The sequence below is a fragment of the Lepisosteus platostomus genome, chromosome 12, assembly GCF_059453375.1.
Source record: "Lepisosteus platostomus isolate fLepPlt1 chromosome 12, fLepPlt1.hap1, whole genome shotgun sequence".
NCBI lineage: Eukaryota > Metazoa > Chordata > Actinopteri > Semionotiformes > Lepisosteidae > Lepisosteus > Lepisosteus platostomus.
Window position 1 is genome coordinate 9,597,205 of NC_142622.1, and position 19,522 is coordinate 9,616,726.

The window sequence follows — 19,522 nt, forward strand, 5'->3', positions numbered from 1 at the left end:
CGTGTGTGGTTAGCACTGCTGCCTTGCAGCACTGGGGCCCTGGGTTCAATTCAGGATCTGGGGTGCTATGTACAGTATGTGGAGTTTGTATGTTCTCCCCAAATTCACGTGGGTTTCCTCCCACAGTCCAAAAACATCCAGGTTCATTAATTGGCTTCTGTGAAAACTGGGCCCTGGTGTGGGTGTGAGCATGTCTGTGTGTCTGCCCTGTGATGGACTGACATCCTGCCCAGGGTGTAATCGGTGTTGTGTCTCTTGTTTGTTGGGATAGGTCTAATTGTCCGGACGTTTTATTCACTTTTTATTGCAGAGCATCAACTGACTAGGCTGAAGGGTAAAGAACTTACAAGTTGTGGCTTCACAATGAGATCAGCACACGTGAACAGGGCGCATAGCTGGTTTTGCAAAGCAGGCAGACGAACACTTACTTTACATGTAAAGGAATATTAAACATATTAATAAATAGCTGAAACAAAAGGAAACACGTTTTTAATACATTATTCAGATTTTATTGGAGATAGAAAATTAATTTGATAAATTAGTAGAAAATGAATTTAAAAAATTTAATCCAGAACTCATATATTTTAAAAACTGTACAAGATTAAACCGCTGTTTCGATCCTTTGTCAAAACAAGCAGGGCAAGTGGTCTGCACAAAAAAGGGAGGAAAAAGTATGATGAATGAGAAAATCATAGTAGGCTCTGATTAAGTGTACACAAAAATAGCAATTCAGGTCTTTTAGCATATATAGGTCAAGCAATGTAATTGGAAGACAAGGATATAACCTTGAACACAGCATGTGAGTTCAGCACAGAAAGGTCCTTTAAAGACTCACACCCAGAATCTGCAGAATGTGAACTAATCACACTGCATGTCTCAAGAGTTTAGGTGAATATGCTACTAACCGAACTGGACCAATGGGGCAAAACGCACAGACACTGAAATCAACACCATCCCTTAAAAAACAAAAACCTCTAGATCTCATGAAACACCAAAAAAATCAAGAGCTTTGAGAAACTGAGGTAGACTCTGTAAACAGCCTTCTTCGTCTGTTTTTTTCCATTACATTTTGGCTGCTTTACAATCGTGTCCATCTTAAAAAATCCAAAAGGCAAAAACACGTCCATGAAAATGCTCTGTTTTTTTGTCACTGGGTGTTTTTTTTGTTAATTTTTTATTATGACTTACATCGGAGTCAGCCCAGAGCACTCTCCAAACACATCGCCTTGTCCTGTCCCATCCCAGTACAAACACATCAAAAGGAAGGAGGTAGAGTAATGTCCTGCATTTTTCATCTTTGTCTTGGCTACAGCATTTACCATGGGAACATTTTAGTGTTGCTGTTCTCTCTTAACAATCTGTAAGATTAAAGGCTTAAACCAAAAATACATTCACGAAAAGCATACATTTGACCATTTCATCACGTTTCCCACAAGCACACATTCACTGAATGCAAGATTAAGCATTTCTTAATGTATTTGTGCCTACTAAAATCTAGACAGAATCTCTTCTTAGGCTGTACTGAGGTATATTTGGTTGCCCCATCTTTGCTCTTAATGACCTAATTGAGCTCATCATCGTCTTAACTTTTCAAAGGTCTCCAGCTCTTGAGGTCTTAGAGACCTGGAACACCTACTGAATTCTGACCCTCAAAGTATAAATTGTTTGAAACTTGATTTCATTGAAGTAAGAACACTTTTTTTAAACTGCTTACATAAAATGAATCATGATAAAGAGGGAATACTGGACAGAAAAGGATACTAGCTAAAAACATACCCTTTTAATTTATTCTAGGCCAGTACAAGTATCCTTTGAATCAAGGCCATATAACTAATACTTTAATGGATCATTTGACAGGTGTTGAATTGCTCTGGACAAATTGTAATATTTTTATATTAGGCTTCTCTTCTAATTTGTGCCTAACCTAAGTAAGAAAAAAGGGATGAATCTATTTTTCCAACATAATAAAACAAACTACAACTACGCATGTGTCCATATGTGTTTTTTACTGTGTGTGCAAGTTATGTTATAATTGTGAGGATGTGAGGATGAGGATTAAGAAAAATGTCCAAGAGAAATCAAGAATTTGGGGTCCTTTATAACTGCTACAGGGATGCCAGATTTGAATAAAGCTTAGTTGTTTAATCATGCTAATGTGATTTCTAAACCTTGCTGTGATTGTGTGACACTCTGTAAACAATTCCAGCAAACATGATCAAAATATCGTTGGCTACAAATAATTATTCTTAGCTTGTACTATCAGACAAAATGTACAACAGCTTCTACAGTATATCACTCCAAGATATTAAAGTTGTACTGTTTTCTTATAAAAATATATATATTTATTTTTTAAAAGTATACAGTATAAATACAGAATCTTACAATCTATAAAACAAACTGTTACTTTGATGTCCTATTTAAAAAATTGACAAAACACTGCAAAACAGACAAGATGGACAGAATATTCCTAGTGGAGAGCACCATTAGAGTACTGAACGATACTTGCAGGCAAACATAATCCAAACAGCACAAGCAGATTCAGGGTAAGTGAAGACTCTCACTCGGACTGCAATCCTCACATGATCCCCTCGGCAGCACACAATCTCGTCACAAAACGGGGACCTGGGAAAGGGTAACATCAGCGCTGTCAGGCCTTTGTCTTCAAGCACCCCAGATTCAACAGCGCTACCTGCTGACATCTGAATCGGGCTGGTCTATCATTCGCAACGGGAATAACCCCCTTGAAAAACCTCCAATTTGGCCAACAAGCATCATGTTTCATGCTGTGTATTTTTTCTGTTCTCTAACCTGATATTGTGGAATTGGATTATTGTTTTAGTTCACTGGTTGGTCCTGTTCAAATAAAAACAAAGCTACAAAATCATCTTGAATGGGCTGTTTCATGTACGGGTTAAAATCACACTTCTACAATGCAACACGACACAACTATTTCCTCAATTGTACGGCACCTTCATAAATTCCTCCAACAAAAAAGAAAGGCAAAAGGTAGGGAATGTTGTTAGGATATGAGCAGTTCTGCTAGTTTGTGTGTGACACATTGTCAGACACATTATTTCTTAAACTATCCAACGAAAGTACAGCACTGCTGAAGCTGTTAGCCAGTGCTGTGCAAGGACTGCCCCGATCTGCACCAGCGAGAGAGAGCAAGAAAGAGGCGCAAAAATTTAGGAGATCTTTCCAGTCCCTAGCTAGCTCCTGGAGAGAAGGCATTTCCAGAAAACCACCCCGAGGGTTAAAATCAACTGCTTTAGAAATCGCTTTGCTAAATCAATCATAAATCAGTCAGCCCCACCCAGGGATCATGACCGCCTCGGGGCACGGCCCGACACTTTCTGCTCGGACGCTGGGCTGGCGCTGGAGACCGGCTTTGCGTACCTTAGACAAGTAGCGAACGCCCTTCTGGTGTTCCTGTGGATGAAGTGTATTGGGAATCCCTTGAAGGTGTGGCCGTCAGGCACAGCCCTCCTCACGGCGTCCTGAAACTCCTCGTTCCCGCAGGACACCCCCGCGGCGCGCTCCAGCTCGTAAGCCGCCAGGGCGGGCGAGAGCAGGTAAGACAGGTGGTCATCCCACACCGTGGTCAGGCCCAGGTCCTGCAGAGCGGAGGAGGCAGGGAACAGCGGCTTTTCCTTACTGCAGCAGCTCTGTGGCTCTCTTCCCGGCCACATCTCCTTGTGTGCTCTTGCCTTCCACTCTTTGCATTTCAATCCGTTTCATCATCATTTGTTTTTGAATTGTTAGCCAATGTCAAAGCATAAAGCTGTTCTTCCTGCCAAAATGTCATTCACGCATTGAATCGGCCGGACCTGGTGACTTTTTTAGCAGTAACGAAGGAAATGTCCTGTATCTTAATAAACAACCCATCACTAAGGCATCTCAACAAACCCTCGAGACAAAGCTGGTTCTCAGCGATTGGAAAAGGGCAAATATGATACAAAGTGGACCATGGAAATACAGACGGGATAGTCTTCCATCTATTTCATGTATAAATATTGAAAAAATATTAATAACTGAAATGAGAAGATCATCTGTTTCATAAAAGATTCCATTTACATAATAGGCAAGGTCTTATTTAACTAACCTGCCAGATTTCTTTGAACAAGCTGTGGAAGAAATTAATACAAGTAAGGTTGGCCTAGAATAAGGTATATTGAGATTTCCAGAAAAGCTCTCACATAAAATGTTAATCCTCAAATCAAAAACTGTAGAAATCCATAAAACTCCCTTAAAATAAGAGACAGGCATCAGGCTGAGGGCCGAAGATGTCTCTGACTTCCACAGATGATTTTGATATAATCAATAACCTCATCAAAGCTGCAAATGAGACTAAATTAAAGAGAGTAATCAAACACCTTAGAAGCGGTACAGCTCTTATACAAAGGCTGAGGAATACAGGATAGACACCTGGGGTATTAAGTCTAATCTACATAAATGCAATGCATGTCATGCAGACAATACGAATATAAATTACAAAAACTGTGGCTTGTCTGGAAGAGGTGGCGTGTGAATTTGGTTGCCCATCCTTCGGATGAGACGTAAAACCGAGGTCCGGACTCTCTGTGGTCATTAAAAACCCCAGGGCGTTTCTCGAAAAGAGTAGGGGTGTAACCCTGGCGTCCTGGCCAAATTTCCCATTGGCCCTCACCAATCATGGCCTCCTAATAATCCCCCTCTATGAATTGGCTACATTACTCTGCTCTCCTCCCCACTGATAGCTGGTGTGTGGTGAGCGTTCTGGCGCACTATGGCTGCCGTCGCATCATCCAGGTGGATGCTGCACACTGGTGGTGGTGGAGGGGAGTCCCCATTACCTGTAAAGCGCTTTTAGTGGAGTGTCCAGAAAAGCGGTATATAAGTGTAAGCAATTATTAATTAATAATTATTATTACCGAAACCCAGGAGAACCACTATCACACCGCAGCCATGACAGAAACGGCTCCCGTTACCTTCCTGTGCTCAGACACCAGGTATCTGATCTGCAGCTCCATCTCGTTGCTTGCGGAGGCGGCGTCGATGACGGGGGCGCACAGAGGGGGGGCAGGAGGGAGGGAGGTGGTGGCCCCCGGGGCGCACACGGACCGGAGGGCGTCTTCGCTCATGGCCTTCCACCGCGACTCGTTGCGGAAGTCAAAGACGCACAGCTCCACGGCGTCCGAGGCCTGGCAGTTGGCCAGGAAGGCCTTGTGATTGAAAACGCAGCCGACGGTTTTGTAGGGGTGGGAGGGTTTCGGCGGCCGCGCCAGTGGGGGGTCATCGGGGTTGACGGGCTGGTGAACGTACCTGGGCGATAGAAGTCAGCCGTACCTTAACGCGGGCATCAGCCTGGGTGCAGATGGTTTTCACTTATTATAGAAACACCCCCCCCAAAATCCTGCTTGGGAAAGTTCCCCAAAAGCGTATATACAACTTTGGCATAAGGGAAGAGTACTGATCTGCAAGCCCTACAGGGATTATTTACCAGACCCACAAATGCAGGGCACCCATTGACTTTTCTTAAGGTAATTGGTTTGTGCTCTGAAGAGGTCTGCCATTCTGTACCCCTGCAGGGTGGTCTTCCTGAAGACCAGTAAAGCCAGTAAGAGACCAGTCATTACAGCTCGCAGGCAATCAGAGCCCTGCCCTGATCTCTACTCTAGCGACGTGTGAAGTGATTTGAATTGATTCAGGTCCTACAACACACCGCTTGATGTACTGTAATGGACAGTTTAGCTCGCATGGGGCTCCTAAATTTTAAAAAAAATCAGCGTAGACTGAAACAAAGCTCTTTTTAAAGACCAAATAAAGATTAGAAAACACAGATTTCCTCCCAGCAGGCTAGCTCACATTGAAATGACCGTTCTGAGGACAGAAGTGGCACATTTCAAACTAGCCTTCAGATGAGGGCCCAAGTCTTTCACCCACCTGTGCCCGGTGAGACTCTCCCAGAAAGTAACGGCTCCTTCGGTGCCGCAGGTCATCACCCAGGCGTGGGGCACTCCCTTAGCCTTGGTCCCTATGCAAACGTAGGCTTCGAGGCCAAAGCCCAGCAGGAGGCTGCAGAGGAGGGTGGCATGATCCTCGCAGTCGCCCTGGAAACAAGGCGGCGGCAGTTGAGGAATCGGTGCCGTCGAATCGGGCGTGCAATCGTTCGAGGCACTGAAGCACCTACGATATACCCGCCCGCAGATTGGACGACAGTTGAGCTCAGGTAGAATTTGCCTTGCGAAGCCTTTAAAAAAATACTCACCTTTTCAAATACTCTCATGTGGCTGGGGAAAAAGGCTAGAAAAAAAACAGCTCAATTTTTAAATTATTTTTACTTACATTTTAACAGTTTTACTGACTAACAAACAGGCTGGAGGGGCCAACCGGCCTCCTCTCGTTTGTAAACTTTCTTAAGTTTTCTTAATCTAACAGACAGGTGGTGCACAACGAATAGAAGCCATTGTGGGTTAAAGTCTCAGAAAAGTGTTTAAAATATATGTTAACTCAATCAATAAAGTCGTGGACAACATGTATTTTTCTTAAAAATGTTTTTGATTAAAAATAAGGGTATAAAAGAAAAAAAAGCCTAAATCTATTTTCACCGACATGCAGTCATTTAAATGCAGTCCTGTACCACAGAAAACATCCAGTGCATGTTTACACCGTCTACAATGCAGAGAAATATCCTCAGGAAGGAAAGAGAATTACACGTTTATTTACATAAATGTAATTTCCAGGAAAGGATTTTCTTCTCTTTTCTTGGAAGTTGAGACATCACCCTTCAGAAGAAGAGCAGGAGAGGCAGTCCAGATGACAGACTGTTCCCAGAACTATTAACCTAGCCTGAGCAGTGATACTGACGGGAACTGATGCTAAATGGACTTACTTGAAATGATGTCCAGGGATCATGTGTGACCTAAAGTACATTAGTTTCTGCGTGTGACTTATGTCTGACTTCTGAAAGACAAACACTGTTATCTCCAAAGGGAAATCCATATTCCATATTCCAAAAAGAATATGAGAAGGCTAGGGGATCTTTCACAGGTAATATTTCTGGTGTAGGTGCAGTATAAAGGCGTATTGAGCAAATGTTTAGAAAAAATCAAATCTTAATATGACTGATTTTTACTCATCAACATATCTGTATAATAAACCAAATTTGATTACTTTAATTTTTTAAAATCAGAAATTAAGAAGACACCACCACCGTGTCCAAGAGGACATGCTGTAAAACTGAGACTCTAGACAGGTTTGGTTGTCGGACTCTCTTGATGGTCCGTATTTCAACTCACTCTTTCAGACATACATGATAACAATTTACACTCCAGGGTTGATCCAGAAAATGCTTTTCCCACTCCACCGTGAGATGACTAAAAATTAACACAAGTCTGCACTGCAAGTTTTGACTTGTATACAGACTAGTCTTACAACAGGCTTACATTTAAAGGCTTTAATTTAAAGAAGGCAGCACGCCCTCCAGACAAAAAGAAAAGGAGACTGGTTTTTCCAAATTTACACCGGTAAAAAACACGGAAAGAGTGTTTAAAAGGACTCACTTATATTTTTTTTTATATCTGCAGCGAGTACTGGAGAACTTGTCAGAGACTTGATATTAAATGTGAGTTTATCATACGCTAGATGGCAAATATAAAATACTAGTAACGTGAAAAAAAAATCATAACTGTAATTAATATTCCCTCATGTCATAGGATGCTGCAAAATACAGAAACAACAGGCCTATGCAAGGGGGCTAACCGTACGAATGAGGAGGAAATGGCTATATTAAGGGAAGCACCAGAATTCCCATCTGTATATTAAAACAATCATAAGGGCTCGAGTTACCCCCATGTTTCACCCCAACTAGTTGAATTACCCCAGCTCAAGCACAGTTCCAAAGAAGGTGATTGTCAACATCTTAATAAGGGACAATTAATAGGTTTATTCCACGCTGAAAAGAGAAGAAAGAAAACACAACGTTTCGGCTGTGAAGCCTTCTCCGGGTGTCATCACAGCTGAGAACCAACGCTTATTTGGAGCGATGATCTGATGCAGAGCTCAAAGGGCTGTCCTCAGACAAAAGCTCCAACGCCAAACCGCACCGTGTACTGTCTGACGGTACACAGGCAGGAGATGAAGGGATATGGGGTCTCGGGCGGACGGAGTTACCTTGCTCCTGCACAGGAAGGCCAGCAGAGTGCACCACTGCTCCTGCCTCCCCCCGCCACCGATGACCGGGGCCCTCTCGTGGCCCAGCAGGCTGACGAAGCGCGCCGCCTGCCGCGGGGTGTCCAGAAGCCGCCCCGCGCGCAGCGCTCGCACATAGGAGCACACGGGCCGGTTTGTCCCGTTCTCGTCCTGAGCACAGCACAGAGCAGAGAGTCCTCAGCCACTGGGGGACAAAGACTTCCTTGCGGCTGGCACAGAGCAGCCAGCTGCCCTGAGAGCCTCTCTTTCGGAAGAGGTCAGAGACACTTTAATTTGTTGCCAGGAGAATGTATATTATAAGCCATTACAATTCTGGAACCTCTGCCTCCCTCAAGAGGGACATGTTTTGAACTTTCTTTAAACTAATTCACCTCTGCAGTGCATTTGTGATCTTCCTCTGTCTCATACCCTCAGAGTCCAAAGACTTTAAAGCTTTATCTTAAAAGCACAGCAGCTGGGTTTACGTACAGTACCTTGAGGCTTTCAGCAGATACTCTACTGAGATTTCCCAATTCTTTTCACACTTATACACTAAGTTTATACGACACACTACAACAACAGGGAGTGACTGTTCAACATATTAATTGGTGTTTAAAGATTTGACACCTGATTGTTAATTTTACCATTCGCGTTGCATTAGACACGAAATTGCATCAAAAATCCAATTAAAATGTCCTTCTACAGAAACAGGCACCATGAAAAATCTATTTAATGTGAAACATAATAACATAATAAAATTAGTCTGGTGTCAACCTGTGCAAAGATCTTGACCAGCTTTGTGTTGTGTGAAGGCCGGATCTGGAGGAACTCTCTCCACCACTGCTTGGCGTAGACAAGGAATAAACGCTCTTTCTCTGCGCTTTTCTGTCGCTCCAGGGCTTGCTGGGAAAAGAACATAAAACCCACTGACCAGCGGCAACGCAAAACTCCAGTTCCCACCCACAATCTGGCTTCGTCTGGCATTTACCATTAGGAAGAAAAGCGAAGCAGAATGGAAGCAGGAAGCAGCCTGCGTGTTGGTGCAATGTTTGGGACTTCTTGAGGGGTGTGACTGGCAATGTTTATGATGCTTCCAGAAAATACACATCTCCATTTCAATAGACACTCTGAGCTCATTGGGGCTCTGGCACCCAAGAGAAATGCCAGTTGTGAAAACGGGCGAGAATCAGTACCGCCGCCCGACGTTTGTGATGTTTGTCAGACCACACGAGAGCTGAATCCACTGGAAAGAAGAGTGATACGACTGTCAGCAGCTGTGTACAATCCAAGCTATTTCCCACAAATGAGATTGACATCCAATGCCGATAGCCTTGCTGGAGAAGCGCAGAGCATGTGGATGGTGCGCGCAGTCCTATTTCCAGCTGAGATCACAGCTGGAGAGGAGAAAGGAGTCAAAGGCCCTCTTCTCGTGAGCAGGTAGGTAATAGTGAATGTGGGGGGAGCTCAGCTTCTTTCTTCACAGGGCAGAATGTGGGCGGAGCGGTGGCTCTGTGGCTAAGGATCTGCACCTGTGGCTGGAAGGTTGCCGGTTCAAATCCCGCGGCCGGCAGAGAAATCCTACTCCGTTGGGCCCCTGAGCAAGGCCCTTAACCCCAACTGCTCCAGGGGTGCCTTATAAATGGCCGACCCTGTGCTCTGACCCCAAGCTTTTCTCTCCCTGTCTGTGTGTCTCATGGAGAGCAAGTTGGGGCTATGCGAAAACACAAATTCCTAATACAAGAAACTGTATGATCTTATCTTATAAACAGGGATCAAACACTGTGTTGTCATCGTCCCTCATTTGGAACGATTACTACTAATATACAGGGTTCTTATAAAACGGACCTATTCAGATAAATGAATTGTGACTTCCCAAATAAAACCACAGGTAATACTGTATATTTCCATGGACAACAACAGCACAATCTATAAAGCACTAATCTCACAATAATAATAATAATAATAATAATAATAATAAACTTTATTTTATATAGCGCCTTTAAAGGTGGCTTCTCAAAGCGCTTTACAGGATGACAATAACAATAAATAAGAAGACTACAACAATAAATAAGAAAATTTCACAAGACAGGACACAATTATAATTACAGCAATACAACAATAACAATAGAGGAGACCGTGGAAGATGGTATTAAGAAGAGCAGAGGGGTGAAGAATGGAACCAGTTAAGTAAAGGCTTTTCTGAAAAGGAGGGTTTTGAGTCTGGATTTGAAGGAGTTTAGAGAAGGTGACTCTCTAATATCCTTGGGCAAGGAGTTCCAGAGCTTGGGGGCATAGCAGGAGAAGGCCCTGTCGCCCATACAATGTAGACGGGCTTGGGGGACAGTAAGGAGGGCAGAATTTGAAGAGCGGAGGTTGCGAGGTGGGGAGTAGGGCGATAAAAGTTCAGACAGGTATTGAGGTGCCAAGCCATGTAAAGCCTTGTAGGTGAGCATGAGGATTTTAAAGTCTACGCGGAATTTGACCGGAAGCCAGTGCAAGGACTCCAGGATAGGAGTAATGTGAACACTTGCACTAGATCTGGTCAGGATTCTGGCTGCTGAATTTTGGACATACTGCAGCTTGTTCAGAGTAGATTTAGATACCCCAGGGAGCAGAGCATTGCAGTAGTCAATTCGAGAGAATACAAATATGTTGATCAGCTTTTCAGCCACAGTTAATGATAGCATAGGGCGTAGTCTTGCGATATTTCTAAGGTGAAAAAAAGATGTTTTGACAGTATGCTGTACATGTGGGTCGAATGTTAAGCCAGAATCGAATATAACCCCAAGGTTTTTCAATTTTGATTGGAGCTCAAGTACAGAGCCATCTACAGACAGGGTTACAGGACTGGCTTTACGAAGTTGATGGGGGGTACCAATAAGCATGACTTCAGTCTTGTCACAGTTAAGATGAAGGAAGTTTTGAGTCATCCAAATTTTTATGTCAGAGATGCAATTAGATAGAATAGAGACAGCCACATCAGTGTCGGGTTTGGTATGGATGTATATTTGAGTATCGTCAGCGTAAAAATGAAAGCTGAGGCCATGTGATCTTAAAAGCTGACCAAGTGGGAACATGTAAATGCTGAAGAGCAAGGGGCCCAGTATTGAGCCCTGAGGGACACCAGACTTGACAAGACCAATTTCAGACCTGTACCCATTGAGAGAGACAAAGTGACAGCGATCAGTGAGGTAAGACTTAAACCATTTGAGGGCAGTGTCAGAGACTCCAAACACAGTCTCGAGACGAGAAAGCAAGATGTTATGGTCAACAGTGTCAAAGGCAGCACTGAGATCAAGAAGGATGAGTATGGAAAGAGAACCAGAATCAGAAGCTATTAGGAGATCGTTGGTGACTTTGACTAGGGCGGTTTCTGTGCTGTGAAGTTGACGGAAGCCAGATTGGAGGGGTTCGAAAAGGTTGTTTGTCATGAGGTGGTTATGTAACTGAAGTGTGACAGCACGTTCTAGAATTTTAGAGAGAAAGGGTAAGTTGGAGATGGGGCGAAAGTTGTTAAGATTGTCGAGAGCCATGTTAGGCTTCTTTGGCACTGGGGTAATAGCAGCAGTTTTGAGGACCGTTGGTACAATGCCGGTGCTCAAGGATTCATGTATTATATTGAGGACAATGGGACAGAGAGAAGAGAAACAGGACTGGAATAAAGTGGTGGGAATGGGATCTAAAATAGATGTGGTGGGTTTCATGCGCGTAACTAGTTTGTTTAGGGATGCTGAGTCAAGAAGAGAGAAGCTGGAGAGACGGGAACCAGAGAAGTTGGATGAGGAGGGAGGAGGTGTGGAAATTATATCCGTAGTGGAGAGAATGTGATGCCGGATGTTGTCAATCTTAGAACTAAAGAAATCTAAGAATGTGTTGCAAAGTTGTGATGAGGCAGGTAATGTGGTGGGGCAGTTTGGCTTGAGCAGTCTGTTGATGGTGGAGAAAAGATGTCTGGGATTGTTTTGGTGATTTTCAATGATGTGAGAGAAGTAGGTGGATCTAGCAGACTCTATAGTAACCTTATAATCAGATAAGTAATCTCTCCAGGCCTGGTAATGTACATTTAGGCCGGAAAGACGCCACCTACGCTCAAGTTTGCGAGAGGCTGCCTTCATGAAACGCAGATGGTCATTGTACCAGGGGGCAGGGCGAGAGAAGGAGATGGTTCGAGTTTTTAAAGGAGCAAAGGTGTCGAGGGTAGATAAAAGAGCATTGTCAAGTAACTGTATTTTGTCCTCTAGAGGGTCAGAGGAAGAGAAACAGGATAAGGAGGACAGAACAGAATTTGCAAACCTTGGGTGATCAATTGATCGCCAGTTGCGGAAATTTACAGAGCGTGAGGGGGAAGTGTTAGAAACAGGTAATTCCAGATTAAAGAGAATGGCTAAGTGGTCAGAGAGGCCTAGATCAAGGGGGGAGCAGTGGGAGACAAAGGAGTCATTTGCAATAATTAGATCTAAGGTGTGTCCTTTGTTATGTGTAGGGGTACAAACAAACTGAGCAAGGTCAAAGCATCCCAAAAGAGAAAGGAAGTCTTTAGCCAGACTGGAGGAAGTTGAATCAATGTGTATATTAAAGTCCCCTAGAATAAGGATCCTTTTAAATGTAAGGGATAAGAATGAGAGAAAATCAGCAAACTCACCTAAGAAGACTCCACTGGGTTTGGGTGGTCTGTAAACTGTGGCAATAATAGTAGATTGGGGGATAGAAACATTTAAAACAAGACACTCAAAAGAAGAGGGAGGAGGTATAGCTATAGGACTTAGACTGTAAAAAAGGTTGTAAATAACAATGATGCCCCCGCCTCTGCCTGAAAGATGCGGAAGGTCAAAGAAACCATATCCAGGAGGAACTAGTTGGTTGAACAGGAGTCCATCGTTTTGTTTGTGCCATGTTTCGGTTAAGCACAGAAGGTCCAGTTGTTTTTCTTTGATAATGTCACATAAAAGAAGAGCCTTGCTGTTAACGGAGCGGGTGTTGAGTAGCGCTGATCTGGCCAGTCTCGGGGATGCAGGGGGAAGCGGAGTGCGGTCCAGGTGCGGTAGTGAGAGGAGATTTTTTAGATCGGCGCCGGTACGTGATGGACTTACAGACGTGCGCCGAAAGGCAGGGGTAGAGACTCCGCAGGCAGACGAACGAAGAGAACGGCGTCCTGTGCTGCGATGGATGTAGCGAGTCGGTCGTAAAATCCCGGTAAAACGGCAGTAATCGAATGTGTCTTTGACCAGGAAGTAGCTTTGTTTTAGTTGAAGAAGTTGCAGTGCAGTGTACCTCAGAGACATGATTGATGAAACGAGACGGGAAGGAAATCCAGAGAAGGCGGTAGCAAGAGGTGAAGGTCTTCAGTTGAGTAAGTTCACAATGCAGTGGAAGTCGCATTTGTGAATTTGTAACGTGAAGCGGATGAAAATAGATAAATTAGAAATCAATGTAATCGAGGAGAAAAAGGGAAAAAAACATAAATAAGTAGATAGAAATGAAAAACTGGTGAGAGGAGCGGCAGCCAAATGCGCCAGCGTTCCCTCTCGACCGGAACCGGAAAGTGATCACAAGTAACTGTCGGAGGACACAAAGTGTGACCCAAAGGTATGAAAGTGTCAAAACTGCCAGAGAAGCACCATGCCAGAGAAGGTCCATGCTGATGATATGTGTTCCCCCAAACCCCATCTGTATGCATGTCAAATCTCAGTACTCTGTTGCAGTTGGTTTCACAGGCAAGTCAATCTATCTGAAAAAGAAGAGGTTCTTACCTGCGTGCTGATTATATCGGGCGTCAAGGTCTCAGTTAGCTGTGGGTAGAGCTCCAGTTTTATGTTAAGGACACCAACTGGCACTTTGTACTCACTGCCTGGTGAATTGAATGAAGAAGCTTCAGAATAACTCTTTTTTCCTTCAAACCTGCTAAAGATCAGAGACGCTATCTTTGGATCCAGAGCAAAGGTGAACTTATGTCTGAAGATTCAGAGACAAGGCACCTGAGCTGGAGCTATATCCTAATTAGGATTGCACTAGGGTTAGGGTTACCAAATCAGTAATTTACACATATACACTGCAAAACACTGTTAAAATCATGGGAATGGTATCAGATAAATTAGCTTAAATCAAATGTGTTTTCAAAAACAGATGATTAATAAATCCTTAATTTGGGAAGTCTTCAAATACAAAAAAAAAATAGATTTTACTTTTACCGAATACTGGATTAGACACTAAAATTCAATCCCCAAGTGTGTTACAGAAAACTAATGTCTTAGAGGCATGCTGGTTCAAATAATAGTGCTATTGACTTTTTGTAATACATTATTAGAAACAGGGGAAAGCAACTACTAGACGCCTCACATTTTAAGTTGTATGGACGCTACTTATCAAAATAGTTTCAAAAGCCTGACATTGAGCAGATACTAAATTTTCACAAACAGCTCTACAAGACAGTCAAAAACCCATCTTACTCAAAATAACCACATTTTGGTACGTTTCAACAAAAAAATAAAATTAAAATGTTCATTTTCCTACCCACTCCCAGGAGTTCCACAGCTAAAGTAGTTCTTCCATTCGGTGAACTCAGGACGGATCGCCAATCCAGGAAATAGGAGGAAACTAGCAAAGTCTCACTTGATGTGTCCGTCTTGATAAGAACCATGTGAATGGGATCACTAATAGACAACATTGTTGTGGCATCTGCCATCTTACTGCCGTCACCTAGAAACAATTAAACAATTAACAACCTGAGACCCTTCAAGTAGTTAAAATACACCACCCTCTAGTTCTGGGTCAAACACGATGTGCCAAGCAGTGGCCTCTCTGTGCGTGCCATAAAGGTGGTTCTCATGATTTCAGAATTAGTGTGCCTGTCTCAGTAAGGCAGCAAATGTCAATCAAAGATTCAACCATGAAGACCCAAGAGCTTTCAAAACAACTCATGGATAAAGCAGTCTAAAGGCACAGATCTCGAGAAGGGTTTGAAAACATTTCAGAGACTCTTAATATCTCACTGACCGCTGCGACGTCAGTCTGTAAGAAGTGGAAAGCACCCAGACACTGCCTAAATCAGGTTGCCTCTCCAGCCCTGTAAAACACATTCCAGATCCCACAGGAGATACTGCAAACACGTGGCAAAAGGTTTGGCGGTCAGACATGACAAAATTGGACTTTTTTTAGTCTAAATGCAAAGCGTTGCATCTGACGCAAACCCTGTTATAAAGCAGCTGGATACAGCCGCAGGTGCTACTGGAATTAACCCCAAGTGCAGGAGAGTGACAGAAATGTCTGAAGAGACCTGACTGATTGAGAATTGAGCAAAGTACTGGAGAATTTGAGAAAAAAACCTGCTTTAGACTTACAATTTGGGCAAAATGTGTCCTTCAGCAAGACAATGATGCAACACATAAGGCAAAAACTGCACAGGAATAAGAAGGTGAATGTCCATAAGTGGCCCAATCAAAGTCCTGACTTGAATCCTATTGAGAATCTGTTATTTAAACATTTCTTTTTATACGTGATAAGTATCTTGAGAGAACATGAGCAAATCTGCCAAGAAAAACAGGCAAAAACTGCACTAAGCTGGTGTGTAAGGTACCGTAAGAACAGACCACAACTACAGCCAATGGTGCTTCCTCCAAATATTGAGTTCATGAGCCTCCACTCAATTACTTTTGCTGACATTTACTACAACCTATCTTACCCTGAGCATTTAGCTCTTGAATAAAATATTAAACTTAAAAAATGTGGATCCATCACTTTGCATATCCGTTCTCATTTATACTGTACCTGTAGCCACACCCCTGCTCAAAAGATGATTGTCTTGAGCATCTATACGAGTATTGATTATCTGATGTGTTTCTAGTTATACTGTCTGCTGCTGTAAAATAAACTGGCGCTCAGGGATAATAAGGACTCTCGCTTGTGTAATGATGAACGAAGGTCCCAGTCTGTTGCTGCGGAAGACGGCTCTGACCTGGACCCTCTCTGTGGACTTCCAGCAGGAAGCCCTCCTGGAGATCTGGCTCACAGGCGCAGGGCACAGGCTTGGAGCGGAAACGCTGGTTCCTGAAGTGCAGGTACAGGGTGAATGTGGAGCACACCTGCCCAGGTAATGGCTCAGGCTCCTGGAGATGCTCCAGAAAAGCCTTTCCCCCAAGAACCTGCAGGTAAAGGTACCTTCTCGTTGGGTCAATGTTGGCTGGAAAAGAAATTAACCTCAATTAGGAGACGCCGATGGGCCATTAATGCGATTATGGAGTTAAAATTAGGCTCATTTTAAAGTAATCGATAAATAACAGTGACAAAAGGACTACTTCATGTTCACACTCAGTAAAAAAGTCCCATTTCTACTTTTTAGTAAAGCAAGGAAGTACTGCACGATAGTTTTGTAGCACAAGCGAACTGTTAAACCAGTATTTTCGGAGTCAAAAAGCTAACACTAACGCATACCCTGAAGTAAATCAGACTGCCTATTGTAAGATTTTTTTTTTTGCCTTTATGTAATATGCCATTAAAATGGTAAATGGTAATTTCCAGTTCAGTTCTTCCAATTTAACTGAATGGACCAAACATTATTGCACTGCATATCGTTAAAAGTCTTTCTTACTTTTCTTGAGTTGTGCTGGCTCCTTGTCGACAAAATGTGTTGAGGGTTTAGGAGTAGAGATGGCCTCTCTGCTTGGCAATTCCTAATCCAGGCCACACACACAGAGGGAAGGGAAACAGACATCAGGAGATTTCTTCACGGGGGGAAAACAAGTCACCCTTATACAGTGTCATGTACTTAACAGCACACTTCCCAACAAATAAGTGTCCTTCCTTCATTATTAAGTAAGCCCTCCTTACTGTCCCCCAAGCCCATCTACATTGTATGGGCGACAGGGCCTTCTCCTGCTATGCCCCCAAGCTCTGGAACTCTTTGCCCAAGGATATCCGAGAGTCAGCTTCTCTAAACTCCATGAAATCCAGACTCAAAACCTTCTTCTTCAGAAAAGCCTTTACTTAACTGGTTCCATTCTTCACCCCTCTGCTCTTCTTAGTACCACCTTCCACGGTCTCCTCTATTGTTATTGTTGTAATTGTAATTGTGTCTTATCTTGTGAAATCTTCCTATTTATTGTTGTAGTCTTCTTATTTATTGTTATTGTCATCCTGTAAAGCGCTTTGAGAAGCCACCTTTAAAGGCGCTATATAAAATAAAGTTTATTATTATTATTATTATTATTATTATTATTATTGAAAACATAGATACAGAGTTAAAATGGAAACAACCGAAAACAGAGATAGTTTTCCGCGTCGGTAAGATACCGCGAGATAAACTGGATTGTAATCCTGATCTGAATCAAACACTCACCTGCACAAAGCTTAGGTCCTTCATGACATCATCGACGATCCCCCTTCGTTGCAAACCCCGTATTAAGTCCTCTTCCGAGAGATTGTGATGTCCAGAGCCCAGCTCCTCCCGCACGGTCTCAGCCAAGACATCCCGGATCTTCCCATGGATATCGATCTGCACATGCATCCATTAGATACATCCATTAGATACACCTCCTGGGAAAAACTTAGGTTGCTACTGGTGGGGCCATTATTGGGGCCAGCAGACACTGCAGTCCATGTGGGTCCTAATGCCCCAGTATAGTGATGGGGACACTATACTGTAAACAGGTGCCGTCCTTCGGATGAGAAGTAAAACCGAGGTCCGGACTCTCTGTGGTCATTAAAAATCCCTGGGCGTTTCTCGAAAAGAGTAGGGGTGTAATCCCGGCATCCTGGCCAAATTTCCCATTGGCCCTTACCAATCATGGCCTCCTAATAATCCCCCTCTATGAATTGGCTACACTACTCTGCTCTCCTCCCCACTGATCGCTGATGTGTGGTGAGCGTTCTGGCGCACTATGGCTGCCGTCGCATCATCAAGGGGAGGCTGCACATTGGTGGTGGTGGAGAGGAGTCCCCATTACCTGTAAAAGCGCTTTGAGTGGAGTGTCCAGAAAAGCGCTATATAAGTGTAAGCAATTATTATTATTATTACTTCTTTATCCCAGAAAGGGTGAGAGTATTATGAATCAAACTACCCAGACATTGTGTTGTAGCCTGTACCCTGGCTTCAGGCAAGAAACGGCAATCAGCTACTAACATAAGAGGTGGATTGGACCAAAGGCCTTCTTTCATCTTCGCTGGAATCAAACTACCGTAGAAGATATGTTAATGACGAAAACAAAAATTGTTTACACTGTATCTTCAAATAAACGCCGCATACAGCTTGAACACGATCTTGATTAAAATTTTCACATTAAAATATGATTTCTCGTGGTACATACGCCCATTTTCTGAGTGCTAATACAGTAGCATGCGTTAAAGCTTAGTCGCACTGAACCTACAAGAAGCACAGTTCTGTACCAAGGCCTTCCCCAGTGGGTCTTCAGAGTGCGATGATGGTTATCTGATTATTTCGAAAAATGCTTGAGTTGATTTCAAATAATTGTTTTAAGAACTGTAGGCCAAAGGAACTATTTAATGTTGGCAACTACAGAGTCCGGAACTTAAGAGATCAGACAACAATTCAGAACCGTGGACAGAGCACAGCAATCGGGCAACTAAAACCAGGAGGAAACCTTACCGACTGAATGCTCAACCTGAAGCCGAAAACATGACAGCAGGAACAGCTTAGAAAGACGGACTGTTACCTGTCACATTAGCTACCTGTACTTTCACTGAAGTGGCTCATAAGTATCTTCGAGTGCTACAACATTATTCCCGCAAACTTTAAGCTCCGGACTCGTTTCTTTGGAAAGTCTGGACGATGGGTTAAGATCATATTATTTCTCCAAAGCATGCAGGCGTCTCTGGTGAGACTAATACTGTACTCACCTTTGTCAAGTGGTTGTGAATGATCTGTTTCAGCTCAGAAGCCTTTTCTGGTGGAAGAGACATGCTCACAGAGGACGTCTACTGTATAGAAGTCCCAACGAACAAATCGTTACTTATTTAATTACGTGACTACTTTCACACTCCCCCTGCTTACTTAAATTGAAACTGGTCAAACTAAAAAAAAAAAAGGGGGCTGATTTCGCTTTCCAGGTTTTCGAAAGCAGCAGTCTGAACCGTCAAGCTCGTCTCCTCCCCACAACAACCAACGAGCAGACAGAACTTTCAAACCGTGGCGGAAAAGCCAGCGGGAAGCCATCCATTGTAGTGCCCGACTTAATCTTGTACAAAATAAAATGCAGCAAAGGGAAATAGCACACATATTACACCCAATTTATATATTTGTCCATACTTTTAAAAGATAATGACATTTTCGTTATATATTTTGTGTCTAACAAAAAGTCATTTTAGTTTTCATCAGGCACCATATAAGTCCACCCTTAACGTA

The 19,522-nt window shown here is 43.2% G+C and overlaps 1 protein-coding gene across 1 annotated transcript; it reads right to left on the reverse strand.

Annotated features, from left to right (window-relative positions):
* Positions 1-486: 486 nt before the first annotated feature.
* cep76 (centrosomal protein 76) lies at positions 487-19,297 on the reverse strand. Its single transcript, XM_088600834.1, has 12 exons — positions 19,018-19,297; positions 17,501-17,656; positions 16,754-16,835; positions 16,121-16,345; positions 14,680-14,865; positions 13,920-14,017; positions 8,944-9,072; positions 8,152-8,340; positions 5,923-6,089; positions 4,968-5,301; positions 3,397-3,614; positions 487-2,622 (listed from the first exon to the last, which is right to left on the reverse strand). The coding sequence occupies exons 1-12, from the start codon at positions 19,078-19,080 to the stop codon at positions 2,484-2,486; spliced, it is 1,986 nt and encodes a 661-aa protein (XP_088456960.1). The 5' UTR covers positions 19,081-19,297; the 3' UTR covers positions 487-2,483.
* Positions 19,298-19,522: the final 225 nt, after the last annotated feature.